Source organism: Vipera berus, assembly GCF_964194415.1.
Source record: "Vipera berus genome assembly, chromosome: 3".
NCBI lineage: Eukaryota > Metazoa > Chordata > Lepidosauria > Squamata > Viperidae > Vipera > Vipera berus.
Window position 1 is genome coordinate 111,900,599 of NC_138204.1, and position 20,274 is coordinate 111,920,872.

The window sequence follows — 20,274 nt, forward strand, 5'->3', positions numbered from 1 at the left end:
TATGCAACTCAATCTAAGACAATGGTAATTGTGATAATAGGACTTATATTTGCCCCAGGTAGGAGTTCAAACAAATCAGTAACAGAGGACAAAACTGGGTTATATCTTAAAACTCTCTAGGAATATCAGAGAAACAGGTTTATGTCAGCAAAAAAACATTATTGCAAAATAAATTGAATAACACTATAGATTTGTTGAGAATTGCCAAACAAGGCCAAGGAGTGAAGAGGGAATGCTTATGTGGTGTTGACTGGTAGTCTGTGGCAATAAGAAGCAACGTGGTGAATCACATCTCATATTTGCTCTAATTTAATAATTAAATTTAATGGAATTAATCTCACCAAATCTTAATATAAATGACTCTGAGATAATGAAGAAAATATAAGGTAAACTGTCCCTCACTGTCAGTATCTTCAATCTTTTCTTTCTCAGTCCTTTTAACAAACTTACCCTTGAACCAAAAGAAAAATGTTTTTAACCTCTGGATTAAATTAAGAAATACTCTTAATTAAGAAATATTGTTATCCCATTAAGATCTAGGTCAATTTTTGCTTAGCATTTCAGAGACAGTTTAATACCATACTATAGCCTCAATTTTACAGTATATATAACAGGTAAAACAAAAAACATGTGTCTCTATGGTAGTTCTACAGGCTATCAGACTAACTTACATGACAAAATCTTCCATTAAAAAACATCAGGACATGGCTATTAGTGACAGAAAATTCTCTTTTAATTTTTTTTCATAAAAATAAAGTGCTGCTTTGATGATTTAGAGATGCCTTTGGGTTTTAAATATTATAGTTTCATTTCGTATTTAATTATTGTATGGCTTGAAATATATTACAGTATTTTTTCAGTATCTTTTAAGTAGAAAATTAAGAAATTAAAAAAAGGAATTTCAGTTACCATACAAATTTAGCATTTAAAAAACAATTGTTATGGGCAGTTACAAGCTAGATGGAAAGAAGACCAGAAAATTGGTATTTCGACAACTGATGAAAATTTGGTAAAACAAATCAGAGATCAAAGTCAAGCGCATATAAGAAGGATATATAATGCATTGATAGAAATAGATTCAGACATGGAATTTGTTAAAGATTGTATGATAAAATGGGCCCAGAATTTTCAGGAGTTAATAATGATGAACATTTGGGAAAAAATTTGGGTCAGAAATGTAAAATTCACACAGGGACAAAATTTAAGAGAGAATTTTTATAAAATGTTTTATAGATGGCATTTAGATACGAAAAAATTAGCATGTATGTATCCAAATTATCAGCCTAAATGTTGGAGGTGTGGTTGTGATGATGCAACGTATTATCATATATGGTGGACTTGCAAAAAAGTTAAAGCTTTTTGGATTAAAATTTGGTGGAATATGCAGAAAATATTTAAGAAAAAGATAAGATTTTCTCCACAGTTATTTCTGTTGGGTATTATTACAGATTGTACTGTTATAGAAACCAAATTGATGTTGAATTTAATAACGGCAGCAAGACTTTTGGTATCTCAATATTGGAAGAAGGAGGATCTGCCTACGATAGAAGAGTGGACTTTAAAAGTTTCAAACCTGGCAGAAATGGCAAAAATCTCAGCATATTTGAAAGAACAATCGCAACAGAGATATATTTTGGAATGGAGAAGATGGATCGATTATATTCAGAATAAATATGGGACTAAAAAGTTTCATTTAGCATATGAATAAGTATTAGTATTATAAGATGTATTATTATTTAGTTATTAGTATTTAGTTATCTAGTTATGTTTAAGGGGAGTTAAAGTGTGATAGAATTTTAAATGTTTTTTTTAGTCAGTTAGCTTATTTTAGCTTAAGTTTGTAAAAGTTAATACCCTGTATTCAGCTCTGGGAAGTCGGGGGGGGGGAGGGGGAGGGAGGGTAAGTGGGGGGGAGGGAGGGAGTTTATGTTTTTAAAATGTATTTTAAAACTTTTCAATAAAAACAAACAAACAATTGTTAAACTGAGCCAGATTCAGATAACCGTAATTCAACTGAGGCAAAATTTTAGTTAAAACAATTAAGGACAGACTCAAGAAGTAATGATTGAGCAAACAAAGGGAAGGTATAGAGCAGGGGTGTCAAACTGCCAGCCCGCAGGCCGTATGCGTCACATGGAAACCGTGCCCATCCCATTGCCAGCAATGGCAAAACAGTCCCGATACATTGCATGACGTCACACGACGTCGCAAGTTTGACATTTCTGGTATAGAGACAACACCAGCAAGATCTGTATAAATAAAGGGCCAAGGTCATTAAGAAATATCTATATTGTCCATGGTACTGAAAACAAGCCTAATTAAAGGGTTATTTGAACAATAAGTTTTGACAAATGATTTACGTAGGCAAGTAACCAATAAACGCTTTAGGTGTTCTCTCAGAGTCACAGTAAAAACATATGTATAATACTTTATTGCAGAGATTATTTAGAAAAGCTAGCCTTAAACACAATCCTTAATGGAGTATGACATCATCTTGCAAGATACATGCAGTCTTCAACTTACAGCCATTTGTTTAGTGACAGTCTCAAATTATAGTGCACTGAAAAAGCAACTTGTGACTGGTTCTCACAGTTCTGACCATTGTAGCATCCCCACAGTAGAAATCTGGGCATTTCTCTATGGGCATGTATTTACAATAGTTGCAGCATCCTAGCCTTATGTTATTGTCATTTGCTACTTTCCAAGCTGGCTACTGAAAGGCAAAGTCAATGGGGAAACCAGATTTGCTTCATGACTGCACGATTGACTTAACAACTGTTGCTTAACTGCAGCAAATAAAGCATAAAATTGGGCACAGCTCACTTAACAACTGCCTTGGTAAGCAATCAAAATTCTGGTCCTAATTGTAGTTCTAAATCAAGAGCCACGTGTACATAATTGAGGCAATATGTTGAATGTTCAGATAAATGAAAAAGTTCCAAGAAATTCCCCCCCCCAAAAAATCAATTCTTTTCAAAACTTACAATACTAGCAAAAAGGGAGCTGAAAGGCAGTCTGAAGCAGGGAAGGGGAATGAATTCTTGAATACATCTGCTACTATTCTCCTGAAGAAAAATATAATATCACAGGGGTGGGATAGTTTAGGATAAAGTGATAAATTAAATTAGCAAGTCATTGATTTAGAATTGTTTCTATTTGGTTGTTTTTAAATATGAAAATGCCACTAGTCTAGCAAGAAAATATAACCTGTTGCTAACACTATACACTAGAGGCATAACCCTTCCCCATGAAATATAAGACTGCTTTTTAATATAAGACTGCTTTTTCAAAAACTATATAATAAAACAGCCCAATTAATGTAATATTTGTACTGGATTAAAAAAAACCCTCTTTATTTAAGGGTTAATTACATATTCAAAGAAGAAGAATTAGCATGGCTTCTGAAAGGCAAGTCTTGCTTCACTATACATTTAGCATTTTCTAAAAACGTCAACCAGTATATGCAAACTTAATGGTGTGGTAGCCCTTGTCTATTTGGACTTTCACTGTATTCCACAAAATAACAGTTCTCAGAATAAAAGGAAGTCAGAAAAAGGTCCATAAGTATCTGAACAGGACTACAGGTACTTCTTTTTAACTTATTCACAAAGGTCTGAGTTTTAAGATAGCAGAGAATCTAATTCTGATTTATTCAATATAATAAATATCAAATGGAGAGCAAAGATCTACATAATGATTTTTCTGAGCTAAATGACTGAACAAAATAGCAACTATTCACTTTAAATTTAATATCAAGCTATTGGTTAAAAAAACCCCTGGTGTCTTGAGCTAGCTGTTACAAACAATATATATTATGAGGAATGTAATGGATAGTTCAATAAATAATCCACAATGTGAAATAGCAAAAATTCTGCTTAAGGACAAAACAACCAATATCATGAAGATTGTACACTAATACTTGTAAAAGGTGATGCTGATGACGTGATGCTTTTTGCTCTGCCTATAAAGAATTGTGTAAACAATAAACAGTTGCTACTGAATCTCAAGGCTGAGAAAAAAATGCAAATGTCTCTGTGAGACACTGTCTCACACATATGGTTTGAGTTCTGTATTTTGCAACAGGCATATAAAACTGCTTGCTTGTTTGCAATAAAACAACTTCAATGTATGAAGCTTTTGTTAGTTAATGCAGGTCTGACTAAAGGTTGATCATTCTGTCTGGTGTAAAGTATGACAATACTCATCTCTAGTGTAGTCACATTCTGAATGGTGAATATTGTACAGTTTTTATTATTCTTCAGAAAAAAAGGTTGGATGTCTGAAAAAAGTGCCTAAAAGAACAAGTAAAATGTAATACCTTCTCTACAAGCTTTTGCCCCCTTCTTTGGCTATCCTATGAAACCAACTGTATGTTTTGTATTAACTGATTTAAAACAATTGTATGACTATAATTTTTAAAGCAGAATGGGAAAATTGCTATGATAAATTTTAAGGGAAGTGGTTTATACAGTTTTAGTAGCTAATAATCTCTAAGAATAAAAAAAATAGACAATTGCATTCTCTTCCATAGTCTTCCTATCAAAGGGGCAAATATAACTCAGTCTTTAAAATTGCTTTAGTTTTAATTTAGGTATGTGTGCTTAAATCTTTGCACGTAACATGTAGCTATGACAATAAACAACATGTACACAATTCTTCTACACAACCTCTTTTATTTTTGGGTATGTGTAGTTTAATGAAGAGAAGGACGAGGGGGGACATGATAGCAGTGTTCCAATGTCTCAGGGGCTGCCACAAAGAAGAGGGAGTCAAGCTATTCTCCAAAGCACCTGAAGGCAGGACAAGAAGCAACGGATGGAAACTAATCAAGGAGAGAAGCAACCTAGAACTAAGGAGAAACTTCCTGACAGAACAATTAACCAGTGGAACAACCTGCCTCCAGAAGTGGTGAATGCTCCAACACTGGATGTTTTTAAGAAGAGACTGAACAGCCATTTGTCTGAAATGGCATAAGGTTTCCTGCCTGAGCAGAGGGTTGGACTAAATGACCTCCAAGGTACCTTTCATCAACATTACTACTACTACTACTACTACTACTACTACTACTACTACTACTTACTTACTTACTTACTTATTTATTTATTATGGAAATCAATCCATAAGTAATGGCCCACAGTCCCAATTCTAAAAATACTTCAGAAATATATAGTAGACTTTTTTGCAGTCCAGTAAAACACCAGATCACAATACAACAACTAGACAAACATTTTTTAAATAGTGAGAAAATCCTAGAATAATTAGCAGCTAAGAACTGATAACATGAGAAGGGAACCAGATGGTTTCTAACAGCTATAGCTATTAATATGAATTTTGAAACTTTCTTAGAGTTCCCTGAAGAGTGATATCCCATGAGAAGAGTAATAGCCTCCTGATCACAATAGCAAGAAGAGTTATAAACAATTGAAAATATTAAATTTGATTGCCACTGGATGTGCAATGAACATTATAATAGCACATTAGACAAATTCTACTTCCAAGTCTGAACAGAAAAAAACTCAGCTTTAGTATGGAAGGCTTATATGTCTACCAGTCATTGTCCTAATTTGGGCCAAAGTAAACAGTCTTTTTAGAACATGTAAGATGTTAAAGAAATATCAAGGGACAAACTAGGCAGGAAGGGTGATTGTGCCATAAAAAAGAAGGGAAATTTTGGTACTGGATACTGTATCTAGATTGAGATCTCAACTGCTCTGCTTTAGCTGAACCAGGATTTTATCAAGTCCCAAAGTAGTACTAAAGATAAGACCCACCATATGCTAACTTGTCATTACAGAATAGAATAGAATAGAATAGAATAGAATAGAATAGAATAGAATAGAATAGAATAGAATAGAATAGAATAGAATAGAATAGAATAGAATAGAATAGAATAGAATAGAATAGAATAGAATAGTTGGAAGGGACCTTGGAGGTCTTCTAGTCCACCCCGCTATTCGGGCAGGAAACCCTACACCATTTCAGAAAAATGGTTGTCCAATCTCTTCTTAAAAACTTCCAGTGTTGGAGCATTCACAATGTCTGGAGGCACGTTGTTCCACTGATTAATTGTACTTAGATTAGAGGAGACCATATCTAGCAAAATGAACAGGTCCAAACAGGTTTCACAGCAAATTTTGATTCCAGCAGCTGGAATCAAAGACCACAATTACATTTTATATGATTTTCAATATTTTCTTCATATTTTTACAGAGAAATATTGAATAAATATTACATGTAGTTTGTACTAATCAGTTGTTGCCAATTAATAACTATGTCTGTCACAGACCATCAAAGTTACTACATTTTAATAGTCACGCTACACCTATAGGTTTTTAATAATATTGATTAAATGATTTTTTTACATTTGCCTGTTTTATTCAAAACCATGAAAACAAATATTTATTAAAAGACATGAACATAAATTACTTCTACTTCATTTTTATTCTTCCTGATTAATAATAATAATAATAATAATCATCATCATCATCATCATCCAACCCCCTGCTCAGGCAGGAAACCCTATACCATTTCAGGCAAATTAAAAAAACCCTAACATTTTTGCAGGATATTGGCCCTAGATTTATTTTGATCTTGTTAGACTAGCTTTTCATCTAATCAGGGGAAAAAGAGACAACTACTTAGGAAGAAGGAAAAAAGCTCCTTGTTAGTCATAAAACTTACAAATTCCTTTTAAACATACTTGTCTTGGATTGTTATGTACCACAGAGATTCCTGAATCCCAACTTGATTGTCTGTATGTAATTTTAAATTTTGTGAATATTGTTATTATTGTGAATATGTTTTTCTGTTGACTTTTACCACTTTAAAACCATTCTTTTTACAAGGAATAAATAAACCCCTTTTAATTTTTGCTACCTGTGTAAAATAGCAGCAGTTGAAATAGTCATTTAGGGAGCACTATTATTTTTTATTGTTGCTAATATGGCCAACAAGCAATGCTTTAACTTTTCCCAATTTCTTATAAGCTTGTTAATGTTTTTACTTAGAGGATTATAACTACTTCCTCATATATAATTCAGATCTTTAGTGAAATAGTATTTCTAAACAGTTAAGATTACGGTAGCTAAGGGTGCAAGAAGCTGCAACTTTTTCTGGGGAATATTTAAAAAGCAAAATTCTTTTCCTAGATTGAAGGGTGAACTTGCTAACGCTGGAAGGTATATTTAGCAAACTAAAGTAACCTTAATGTAACCTTAGCTAAAACTGGACAGCTTTCTAATGTCTTAGACCAGGGCTTTTCAACCTTTTCACCCACTGTACCACTTTTAGGATATGGCAACATCCGAGTACCACCAGTCGCCTAGCAAGGTGTCAAAAACTTGATGACCAAAAAAAAAAAGGAAAAAAGTGATGAAGTACAGGTAGTCCTTCACTTACAACATTCACTTAGTGACTGTTCAAAGTTACAATGGCACTGAAAAAAGTGCCCCCCAAGCCACAGCCGAGCAAGACACCTGCCTGCCTGCCCAGTGGCACTCTTCCTCCTGTCAGAGGTTTTCATTGTTGTGAACATTTCTGTTGAGGATTGGCAACAGGGGTGGGGTGGGGGTGTTTGGTTTTTATTTCCCCCCCCCACCCTCTGCTGGGTGGTTGCAGCAGGTTTTGGTCACTTCACATGACCCTGGGACACTGTGACCATCATAAATATGAATCAGTTGCCAAACATCTGAATGTAAATCACAAGACCCTGGGGATGCTGCAACATTGCAGCTGATTGGCGCTTCTTCTGGGCTCAGAAGCGCCAGGATCAGTGCTGAGCTCCAGCTGGAGCCTGGCGCTGATCCTGGCGCTTCCGCTGAGCCCTGCAGCTCCAGTCATCTCTCGCTCAGGCTTGTGCGGTGCTGCCATCTGTTCAGCTCATTCCCTTCCCCCGCTACCACTTTTCTAGGATGGTCACGTACCACCTGCCAGGTGCCAATGTACCACAGGTGGTACCCGTACCACTGGTTGAAAAGCCCTGTCTTAGACTTACAAAGCAAAATATTACCTGCAAACGACTGTATTACGTACCTTTTATGCCCCAGCTTCATTTCTGAATTAACCAATAGTTCTAAATTAGTGAATTGTAATAGCAAATAATAAAATGGGACACCTCTGCCATAAACAGATCTCATCTAAAGCATGGAACTTAGCAGAAAGGTCAATATGCTAAATATACTGTAATGGTTAGTACTGTTGTTTATCTGTATAAATTTGGTCTAAATCTCCCCCAGTATTATTTAATGTTCTTGAAAAGAGTGCAATTTGGCCAGATAAAGCTTATTCATATTGTTTCTTACTGCAAGAACAGAACAAACCTAGCTGTTTTCTTTTCCCAACAGACATTTAAGGAAGAGATACATTTACTCTCAAGACATAGTAGTTACCACATAAAAATGATTACTCCTTTGATTTTGATCATCCAGTAGATTAAAATTGCTCTTTAACTATGCTATTTTTTATCCAATGAGAAAATATTTCGATATACGTCTATACTCTTTCAAGAGTTGAAAAATCCATTTTCATTTTGTATGAGAGAATCTTAACATTATTATTTTCAACTATCTAATTTGTTAAGTATTGCCTTTTATTCTGTTCTGCCTCTATGCATTTTCTGATGGCAAGTGACTCCTAAACAGTCCCCACAGCCAACTTGGTAACAAAATAAAATTTACAAGAGCAAATCTTTTCTGTATTTACTATAGTAAAAAAAAAGTATTATAGCAAAAACTTCCATATGCATAATTGGTACAAAATAACTTTGTAAGCACTCTACAAAAAAAAAGCAGGACGTGTACAATTAATTCTGAAGGGAGCAGTGTATTTAGTAAAGATCTGTCCTACAACTTTTTGCTTATACCCCAAAAACCGGTAACATTCAAAGTTAGTCTTAGCCTTCAAGATAGGCAAATTAAGAAACAGGTAGAATAGGGATTCTGGGCATGCATTTTATTGTTTGTTATAGGATAAAAAGGTAAAGGTTCCCCCGCACATGCGTGCTAGTCGTTTCCAACTCTAGGGGTCGGTGCTCATCTCCGTTTCAAAGCCAAAGAGCCAGCACTTGTCTGAGGATGTCTCTGTGGTCATGTGGCTGGCATGACTAGACGCCAAAGGCACACGGAACGCTGTTACCTTCCCACTGTAGTGGTCCCTATTTTTCTACTTGCATTTTTACGTGCTTTTGAACTGCTAGGTTGGCAGAAGCTGGGACGAGTAACAGGCGCTCACTTTGCTACGCGGCACTCGGGATTCGACCCGCCAAACTGCCAACCTTCTGATCGACAAGGTCAGCGTCCTAACCCACTGAGCCACCGCGTCCCTTGTTATAGGATAGGATAACGAAATTTTGAAATTCTGTCCGATTGCCTACTCCATGGTATGCCAAATAAATTCTAGGTGGGGCTGTTTTGAGTTTCTTTCCCCCCCCTCCCTTCTTTCTCAGGATTGAGTAATCTTTTCCTACAGTTCTTCCTTAATGGTTTGCTCATTTCTTCCTCATCCTCAAGGGCAAGTTCATATTCCTTCATACCACTAACTAGAAAGCAACCCATTAACAGTTCCTGAACAATTTAAAGAAACAATTTCAGTGTTGTTAAAGCACCCTGAATATAAGCCTCAACACTATTTTAAGCTTATTTAGGAAAATCCATTCTGTCTCCATTTACCAAGCCTTATTTTCTTTTACAATGTCATTTCTTTGATTCTCTGCTTATCATATATCACTTCAAATTAATGCTTACACAGTAAGCAAATTATTCTCATTTTCACTAAGCTATTTTTAAGGTACTTTGGTGCTGCTTTCACCATTTTTTTTTCTTCAGGTAGAATTGCCACCTAGGCTTTGAAGAATTTCCAGAAAAAGGGAATTCCTGCTTTTAGTGCTTTTTTTGTTTTTGGAAATGCTCAGAAAATTTTGCAAGAAGATAGATCTACCATTATAGCTAACAGGCTAAATTTATATTCACAGTGAATTTAATATTGTGGAAATGTTATGCAGTGAGTTATCCAGAAAACTAGATCCAGTCACAAAACGTGAAGATGGCAATCAATCTTCCTTCAATATAAGTCCCTTAGCTTTTTTTAAAAAAACAAACTTATTTATGCATGCACTAATGTTTTAAACAAATATGAAAAACTGCTTGGAAACTACAAATTCTTAAGGAGGTAAGGTAAGCATTCAGTTAGATTTGTCTCTGATCCTTGACTGCTTTCTTCTATCAATACTTTAGTTTCATTTCATATGGCATAACCTTTTGCAACTCTTACACAGATTCCCTGCATCTTACTAGGTCAGGGGTCAGCAACCTGAAACAGTGAAAGAGCCACTCGGAACCGGTTCCCTCACAAAAGGAAAATCTGGGAGCCACAAAAAATGTGCGCGCATGTGCGTACATGCACGCATGCGCAGAACAGGGTTTGACTGAAGAGTGGAGCCAAGGCGAGATATGCACCTACCCTGCATATTTGAACTGATTGGTTGAACTTTTTTAGTCCCACTTTTTTTCTTTGACTGCACATGGCAGAGGACTGGGAGCCGCAGGAGACGGCTGAAAGAGCCGCATGCGGCTCCGGAGCCGCGGGTTGCAGACCTGTGTACTAGGTGTTTCATTTGCGCTTTCTCCCTCCTCCCCCCCCCCAAATACATTTCACCACCATTTCTTTAACCAAGATGTATAAAATGAGTGACCCAACAAGCAAAATGTGGCTGTTTTCCAATTCTCATTTTACTAGGGTTTTTTTGGGGGGGAACAATTTCAACTGCAGATACATTGGGCCCAGTGGTGGGATTCAAATATGTGAACAACTGGTTCTCTGTGTGGATGCCGCTTCCGGAGGTCCATTCTGAGTCTGGGCAACAAAAAACTAGCTACTGGTTCTGCCGAAGTGGTGCGAACTGGCTGAATCCAACCACTGATTGGGCCATTAATGCTTACAATTCCCAGTGATGATCAGGATGCCATAATGTTGTGAAAAAGCTGCTTCAGGCTCTCAAAAGAACACTTGGACTAGGGTGAGCTTAATAGATCACTGGTGGGCAGGGAGGTGATTCTTAAATCCTTGAATTGGTGAAAAAAGTGACTCACAAACGTATTTATTTTTCTCGCCTATCCCAAACATATGTTCTTGATGTAAATTCTTAACTGTACATAAAACATCAATGAAACAACTTAAACAATATGGGAATAATAGCAATGTACTTAGGAAAAACATAAGCTCTAAAACATGCTGGTGAAGGGAAGTAATATAACAACTTTTTCAGAAGATGCCATTGAGAGAAGAAAAACATGAAAGTGTACATGTAGGAATGAGGATAAAGAACAATACATTTTGGGGGAATGCAAGGAAATAAAAATAGGGAGGTGAACTAAGTAGGAGGGTAGGTAATTCCAAGGATGTAAGTCGCTTTACAGCACTTCCTGGCATAAATTAGAAAGTGAAAAAAATCTGCTCAGTGACAACTTTCTTGGGATTTACAAAATTGCAGGATGAAAAAAAGGGAGGTATGCAGCAAGACTGACAGATCAGGTAAAATAGAAATAATGGAAACTCACCAAGTATACCTGTATGATAGCATATTTGAACAAAATGATATCCATTATGAATACATACTGGTGTACAATAAGATAACATTAATTATAAAAATAAGTACAATGTAATGTACAGTATTCCATTAAAATTGCAATGGAAATAAATAGCATAATGTGGTAGTTAGTTGGAGGTCCTACTGAAAGTGATCACGGTTTATAATAATTAAGAATTTCTGAATTTAATGAGAGCAAGCAAGTATGCAGGTAAATACTATTGATTGCTCTTCTTGTCAACGGGAATGGCTGAAAAGACCACCAAAAAGATTTCAATGGCTATCTTGATCTGTGAGCCACAATTTTTGACTGTTTCCTCTGATGGAAATCATGGTTTGTTCTTGGCTTTTAATTCCTGATTTATCTGAGAGATTTCAAGTTTATATATTAAGCAGACTAACCATAGAAGAAATCTGCTCAGCTGGTGCCCTTGACAGTGTAAGTCAGGGAAGCAACACAGCAACTAGTTTGTTCAGACATAATTTTCAGTAATGGGACATATTAGTACATATTAGACATATTAGACATATTTGAATAAGAATGCAGTTGTGATTCATTATGTTTATGTCACTTGGTATGCTTTTTACAAAAAAAATATTAACATTTTAAAAGAAATATTTAAAAGAAAACAAAACAAAAACCAGAAAAGCCAAAAGAAGAGAGGAAAAAATTACAAAGTGAAGAGACCAGAAATTTAAAAGTATCACAAGTTTAGGTAAATTGAGCACAAATCTCCAGAATACTATTAGTTTAGCTGTATACATATAACACCTTATTTTGAAAATACAGATTGGGACTATAATCAAGTTAATCTATGATTATGTTAATGTACTGAGTAAAATCTCAATACATTTTTTTAAAAAATGATTGTATGATTATCAACAACAGCAATCAATGGATCATGAAACAAAAACTGTAAAATTATAGTCTTGTTAATAAGAAATATATCTTTAAAAATAGATTTAAGAGAAAATCAAATTTTAGATGACACTCATTTATTTTTCAATATGAAGTTATTTAAACTATCAAGGCATGCTCCTAAAATTTGCCAATCTTCTACTGAAGCAATTATATGCATTTTCCAGTGCAAAGTATAGAGTATCCTAACAGTTGTTAGGACACGCAAAGCTACTTCATTATGGTTTGTAGAAATATAATATTTAATAATATTTCATAGAAAGGTGACCTGTTAGAATCAACCTTTTAGAATTTGTCTCATTTTCCAAATGAGCTTTATGCTACACTGATATTTTATTTTATAAATGAGCCGATGCAATGTTACATAAACTTGCTGGCAACTAAAGACATCTAAAATTGAACCTTGCTGAAAGGGATGTAACATCAAAATAGTGTTTTATTTTATTAAAGGAAGTTATGCATTCATCCATCTATCTCAGTACTGTTTCTGCCCACATGGTCCATTCCAGTAGACTGGTTATGCTCCAGATCCCTTCTATTAAATCTTTCATCTTCTGGGACCAAAGAAATGTGCTTTCTCTGTCATGACCCCTGCCCTCTGGAACACCATTCCCCCACAGATACAGAAAGCACCATTTCTGTATCTCCTAAAAGCACTGAAGATCTGGCTTTGGTTTTAGGTCTGGGGTTGATGTGGTTGTGGAACCCCGTGTTTAGCTTGATTTGTTATGGTTGCATTATTTTGATGTGGGCTACCTGTGGGATGGAAAGCTTTTAACTTTTTAATTTTTTTGTATTTGTAAGCCACCTAGAATTTATGGGAGGAGGCAGCTATAATAAGAACAAAACTAGAGTGAAGGGAAACAGTGTTTTCTAGGTTAATCAGGAAATACCAGAGTTTGAGTCAAGAAATTCTGCCTGCAGAGCCTGTGCCTCACATCACTCAATGGCAGCCCAAGGACTGCATTAAGTTGATGCTGCTAAATACAAACTGATCTCAACATACTGTTATGCAAGAAGTGGGTATTTTAAAAGAAACAGTAATATCAAATATTTAAGAGGAAAAGAAAAACTTAATTTCATCTGATAGTCTCTTAAATGTGAATAGATCCTAAGCATTTCACAGCAAAGAGTTATTTGAAGAGCTTCCTCCAAATCAAGAAGAAAGCATTCATTTCAGAATATTATGCAACTGTAAATCAAAATTCCTAGCACTGGACAAAGGCCCATTAAGTTGTGCAGTTGAGTAATTCTTTTTCCTGTATGGATGCCATTGTTAAGTGCCTAGAAGAATGGCGATGAAGTCTCTACTGGAATTGAATGTTCTATTCAGAAGTGAATTTTTAAAATAGCCAGGCTGTGCATATTAACAACTGGAAGAAAAAGAAAAGAAAAAGAAATCGAAGAACAAGGACGTATCACATGTCCTGCAAGTAATGTATTTCTAGAGCCTTTTAAGATTGCTAATTTGTTTCTAAAGATAACATCACACTTAACCCGGAAACTGAAGGCAATCAATAATTGATTGTACTCCAACCTATCATTTTTTTATTCTGTTCCTTCAGGGGACTGAGCCACCTGACCTCACAGTTGGTGCCATTTTACCCTTTCAGTTCACTGCAATGAACATTTGTTGGAAAGCAGCTGCATTTGAAGACATCTAGAATTCAGGTTTATTGTTAGGTATGCTCTTCACCCAACCCCCACTTATTCCTTCCCTTAACCAGAAACCCAAGCAGCAGCAAAGTTTCTTATTGTGTCTAAACTGAAGGTTTAATGAAGGTTCCTTAAAAAGAGTAAGACGGCAGAGTTTGAATGTTTGTTTCCTGGACCTACTTTGTCAGTTGTATAAGAGCTCTAGCTCTGCATAAATAGGGGGTGGTAATGAATTTACGCCTAGTGAAGGTGACTGCAAATCTTCCTTTTGTACAACAACAGAAGACTGCAAAATTATGTTTGGAACAGAAATGGAGCTGATGTATTCGGACTTGCTGATCTGTGTGCGTTTAAGCAATTTCCGGTATCATCATTTTGTGGGCGGAAGGCAACTGCAAAAAGTTGAGAGTACTCCTGTTTTCAGAGTCTATTAACTCAGATTTAGAGTTTAACATATTGTGTGAACTTACTCAAAGTCATCTTATGAATGTGAACTCTCAATGGGTTAGATCAAAGAGTATATCTGGTCCTCTGTCAACAATGCTAGATAATTCCATGCTTGGCTACAGTTGCTTTGGGGTCTTAGAGTGATTCTTTCTGACAGGAAAGTGGAAATGTATTACCAAACTGTTACATCACCATCAGTCTATATTGGATTTGGTAATATTTAGCAAGAGAGCAACTATTGATAAAGCTGTTGAGTCTGCATTGCTTCAGACTGCTTCGGTTGAAGGTGCCAGCACGGTTGAAATGTCAATGGGTTGCCCGGAGAGCGTGAGATCAGCTGCAGTCCCTGAAACGTGGAGGGTGTGAGATCGGCTGCAGTGTCTGAAAGTGCTCGATATTTTGGGCAACGGAGGCAGCGGGGAGCAGCAGCCATTGAAGCGGGAAAGTCTCCCTCCAGTGCTGAGTGTCTTCTGAGGTGGAGGTGGAGTGATCGAAAGAGGAAACAAGGCAAAAGTGGAGGGCCAACAGCTAGGCTAAAGGCTAATCCATCTGTTTTGTTTGCTAATGTACTGTACTCCTTAGAGTCTAAAGTGGTTTATATGAAGCTAGAGTTAATAGCAAAGCGGCAGGTGAGAAACTGCCGTATCACCATTGCAACAGAAACTTGGTTAAAGCATTCCATCCTGGATAGTGCTGTTAGCTTGAGTGGATTTTCAACATTTTGGCTTGTTTTCTTTTGAGAGCAGGCATAAGAATTCCACTCTTTAATATGTGCCAGAGTGTTTACAGAGGAAAAAATGACAATAAAGGTTATCTTGTCTTATTACAGAATTCAGTCAGACATATATAATCCTCTTTTCCCCTCTCTCTTCAATATATGCTATTCATACAATATGGACTAGCCAAACCTGAAAATATAAAGAACTTTTTTATCCATTAAACATACTTAAAATAAAGGAGAAGGAGATAACGTTCCAGTTTTGAATTGTGACTTGCCTAGATCATCTTTTTCCCAATGTGGTATTTTCCTACTACAGTTCTTGGAATTAGCACTGCAAAAGGTTGAACAAGATAATATGCCTCCATTTTGTTACATGATGTACTGTATTACTGATCAACCTTATGCTGAACAAAAAGTGAAATTCTTAACTCAGAATTATCCATGGAAAGAATAAGCCATGAATTTTAAAAGTATATAAAGAAACCTGTAATGAAGTTTAAATAATAAAAAAACTATTATCAGAATTTGAAACCTAGGATAAGGAAAATTGAGAACATAGGACAGGGATGTGTCCGTTAATTAAAACAAGGAAAGATATGAGAACAGCAACAATTCTTTCTTAGTTTTTAGATTCTTAAGTAGGTCATAAAATAACATTCCAGAATATTGTTGCTCTTTACTGTCATTTATAAACTTGTTGCACCTCTGTTGGAAAAGTTATTTACAGTGTAAATGACTCACTCTCAGCATAATACTAGAAAAACTGCAGTAATTCAAGTATGGGTAGTTTGAACTTTAGTCCACCCAAAAGAGGCAGGTAAGAATTTCCAGGAAATTTGGATTAAAATTATAAAAACAAATAATTGAAACTGAATATCTGATTCACAAACTGAACATACAGTATACAATGATAAATTTCCATCTACAGAATAGGAAAAAAAAGTATCCACCTGTGTCAGAATTATGATGAAGAATGAATATTTTAGCATACAGAATCATAGACAATCATATGAATTGATATACCTTTGAATCATATTTTAAGAAAGTTAGAAATAAAACCTGTCTAGCCACATCCTATCCATCCAAACATAGCTGCAGGGAGGGTAGCTTAAGGTACAGTAGTTCATCTGGGCTTCTTGCTTGGAGACTGTTTGGCAAACCTGCTGTCTTGCTTCATCTTTCTGAGCATTGGTTTCACAGGTGAATAGAATCCAGAGGTAAATGAAAGCCCGCCTCAGGGAAAAGAGATGTTTCTCTGCCCAATCAAGCACAATGCTTTGCCTCTGATGCCACAAGCCCAGACACTGAACTTGTAAAAAAAAAGAAAAAGAAGAAAACAAAACACTCTATCCTCTAGGGGTAAATGGACATATACTGAGTTTGTCACAGAATCCCATTCAAAGCAAATGTCTACTTACTGGTACTCGAAAAGGTGATGTATTTGATGTATCTGTGGGATTGCTTGTTCCAGAGATGCTCCGCCTTCTAGGAGATGTCTCTGGTGGAACCTCTGAGACAGAACAATGAAAAGAAATAAGGGAGAAAATAAGTTTTTTTTTCTTAAACATAAACTTCCTTCTCATTCCCTATGCAAATCTTTTAATGTAATGAATTTATTACATCAAATAATAAAATTATATATGTATAGGGTAGTTAACAATGTAATAAAAACTACAGGAAGAGAAATTTTAGGAAATTATATTAGAGCTAAAACAGAAGTCCTTTTATTTTATTTTATGTATTTTGCTCTTTTGTAAAAAAAAGAATAATGCAAATTGATTACAGGAATCAAATACAGATTTATATATTAAGGGTCTCTAATCATTCTGTTGGTTATTCTTCATACAGAAAGTCTACCATTCCTGATGTCAAGATAGATTTCTAATACTGGAGATAGGATAGCATGCTAAACTCACTCACTCACCTTTATTACAGAGACAGTGCAAGAGAGATTACACTTGTTATTTCTTCATTCAGTAGTTCAAGAATTTAGTATCCCAGCATGTCATAATAAAATAATAATTTACAATATTATTGAAGAACTGAGTAAAATATTATTTAATTAGTACAGTAACTTCACTTTAGTTTTAAGCATGTTTAAGCTTTTTTACTTTTTATTGAACTTTAGTTCATTTTAACTTTTCTTTTTGTTAAATTTTTATTTTATTTTTATTTTAACCAAATTAAAATAATTAATTTTAACCAAATTACCAAATTTCAAAAAGGGAAACATATTTATATGTGCCCTCTAAAACTTTGTTTAAAAATTCAAATCTGGTTTCAACTATGAACTTTATAAAAATCAGAATTTCTTTCAGCACAAAGATTTTAAAGGTTCCTCTGAACGATCTAGTTCTGCACTGCTTTGAAAGAACTTCTAATTCTTTTTTTATATATAAATATTTTATTAAGTTTTTATAGTTACAAATCTTTTGTATTTATTAAACATGTTGTCTGGGTTCACATATTGGACATTAATAGTAATACAACTTCCATTTCTACTCTCTAGTCCATTTTTATAGCCATTTATAAAAATTATCCCATGTTTGAAAATATTCTGTATCTTCTTTCCCTTTCATTTTCAATATAAGCCTATCCATTTCTAATTCTTAATGCCTGTGTTGGAGACAGAACATAGTTTGGTTTCACTGTTTCAAGCTGATGCTCAACACAAATCACAAAAATAGCAAGGCTAGACTTCCATAAAGTCTGGGGTGGGCTATTTCCCCCTTCATGGGAAAAATGGTGGTTCTAGTTTCTCACAGTTTCCATAAGTTTTATAGCACTCTGCCCTTTTTGCGCAACATCTCAACATATACAAAAAAACAAACAAACACCAGAGTGTTTTGTGTTGCTAAACATCCTTCGTAATGTATCAATGCATTGGCTCTTCTGTTTCCTACAGCCTCATCTGTGACCTCTAGCAAATTTCATAGGGGACCCTCACCTCATGCATAAATTCAGTTTCTGATCAGTTAGGAAATCTCATCTTGTAAAAATACTTGTCTTGATTCTTTCTGTTTAGGTGTGCAGTATGAGCCGCACTCCTGCTTTAGCCCATCTTCCAGTTTTTGGACTCTGGCGCAACATTACTCCTCTGCCATCCTTTCCCTCCACGTCACAGCTCCTACTCTGCAATTCATAATCATGCTGACAGCTCTCGGGGAAAATGTCGGGCTGCAAAGCTACAATGTCATGCTATCACCTCTGAGGCTCAGCAGAAGCTCCTGAGATTGTGTTGTATTAAATGGCTTATTTTCTAATTTCCTAGCTTCTTGAAGCAGGACTAGAAACTGAGATGAGCTCAGGAACATCAGGCACAGCTGAGGCCTTGTTCTTTTACTGTTGAGAACTTCACGGCAAGGAACAAGGCAGACAGTGATTGAAGGGGAGGGAGAGAGGGGAGAAAATCCGCTGGAAACTCAGGGATATGCTTCACAGGGGCATCAGTGGCACAAGTGGCATGGGAAGCAAGGAAACCCCTGGCAAGACCTGAGTGGCTGGGCTAGTGGGATATGTTGCAGTGGAAGAGGGAGGAGTGGAAGGCACTGAGAGAAGAAGGAGGTGGGGAAGGGCAGGGAAGAAGGAAGGGGCAAGGCACTGACAAGGTGGGGCACAGCAGAGTCCTTGGCAAAGCAGGGATAGGTATAAGGGCATAAACAGCAGCTACCCAATTTATACATTCACCTGTAAAATCATTCCAGGATCCCTCCAGATGTGGTTCTAGCCAAAATTGGGAACAGCAAAATGTTTCAGGTTATATTTCTGCTGAACCACAGACAATTAAAAATGGATGGCCCAAACTCTCAAAATACACTTACTTGTTTCAGATTCAAAACAAAACAGGTTTCCTGTTCTATCTATACACACAACCATATTGAAAAGCAGTAATAACATCAGGACCGGTTAGTCAAACACCCGGGTGTTAAGAAGTGCCTCAAAAAAAAATGAAAATGTGTACGAAGTAGCAGACCCTATACCATTTCTGATAAATGGTTGTCCAGTCTCTTTTTCAAAGCCTCCGGTGATGGAGAAGCCACAACTTCTGAAGGCAAATTATCCCCACTGCTCTCACATTAGGAAATCTCTCCTTAGTTCTAGGTTGCTTCTCTCCTTGGTTAGCTTCCCTCAAACTGCTTATTGTCTTGCCTTTTGGTGCTATGAAAAATAGTTTGGCCTCCTCACCTTGGTAGGAGTCCTTCAAATATTGGAACACTGCTGTCATGTCTCTCCTAGTCCTCCTTTTCATTAGACTAGACACAGCCAATTCCTGTAACCGTTCTTCGTATGTTTTAGGCTCCAGCCCCTTAATTCTTCTTGTTGCTCTTCTCTGCACTCTTTCCAGAGTCTCAACATCTTTTGAGATACTGGAAAGACAGGCACTGGGATGCCTTGTCCAAATACAAACTCCAAACTCTCTCTCTTCTCCTTTGGGAGGCCAAGCAGCTGAGATCACCCAGATCAACTCCCAGCCCTTGGAAGACTACCCACAGAAGGGGAGTTACTCAAGACAATTGCTTGGTTTTCTCTTCCCTTCTGCAGACAGGAAGGAGGAAATACACTGTGGCTATTTAATCCCTCTTCCCAAATCATCAGTTACTTTCAGGCCGTTAACAGGCACCCCAAAACTAGCATTCTTCTGTTATAGACAGTCTTCCTATGCAGAGCAAGGTTTGCTCCCCCCTCCCCCCAAAATAATTAGTGACAAATGCTGTTGCTATGTGCTAAATTTGGATGGTGTGTCTTTATTCCAATTCAGATGTAATCATCTAGCAGGGAGAGATTTCTCTCATATTTGCTATTTTGCTTATTCAGGAAAACTGCCTGCCAACAACGCAGCCTGTCTGTTCTCCTGGATTCTGCAGTCGTACCTGAAGAAACCTAAGTCTAGATCCTTGGTGGCGAACCTATGGCATGTGTGCCACAGGCGACACATGGAGCCGTCCCTGT

At 36.3% G+C, this 20,274-nt stretch overlaps 1 protein-coding gene across 1 annotated transcript in view; it reads right to left on the minus strand.

Annotated features, from left to right (window-relative positions):
* RASAL2 (RAS protein activator like 2) overlaps window positions 1-20,274 on the minus strand; it is a 228,774-nt gene that overhangs the window by 69,938 nt on the left and 138,562 nt on the right. The window contains exon 4 of the mRNA XM_081324971.1: window positions 16,743-16,834. Within this exon, the coding sequence (XP_081181097.1) occupies window positions 16,743-16,834 (92 nt within the window). The remainder of the gene's footprint in view (window positions 1-16,742; window positions 16,835-20,274) is intronic.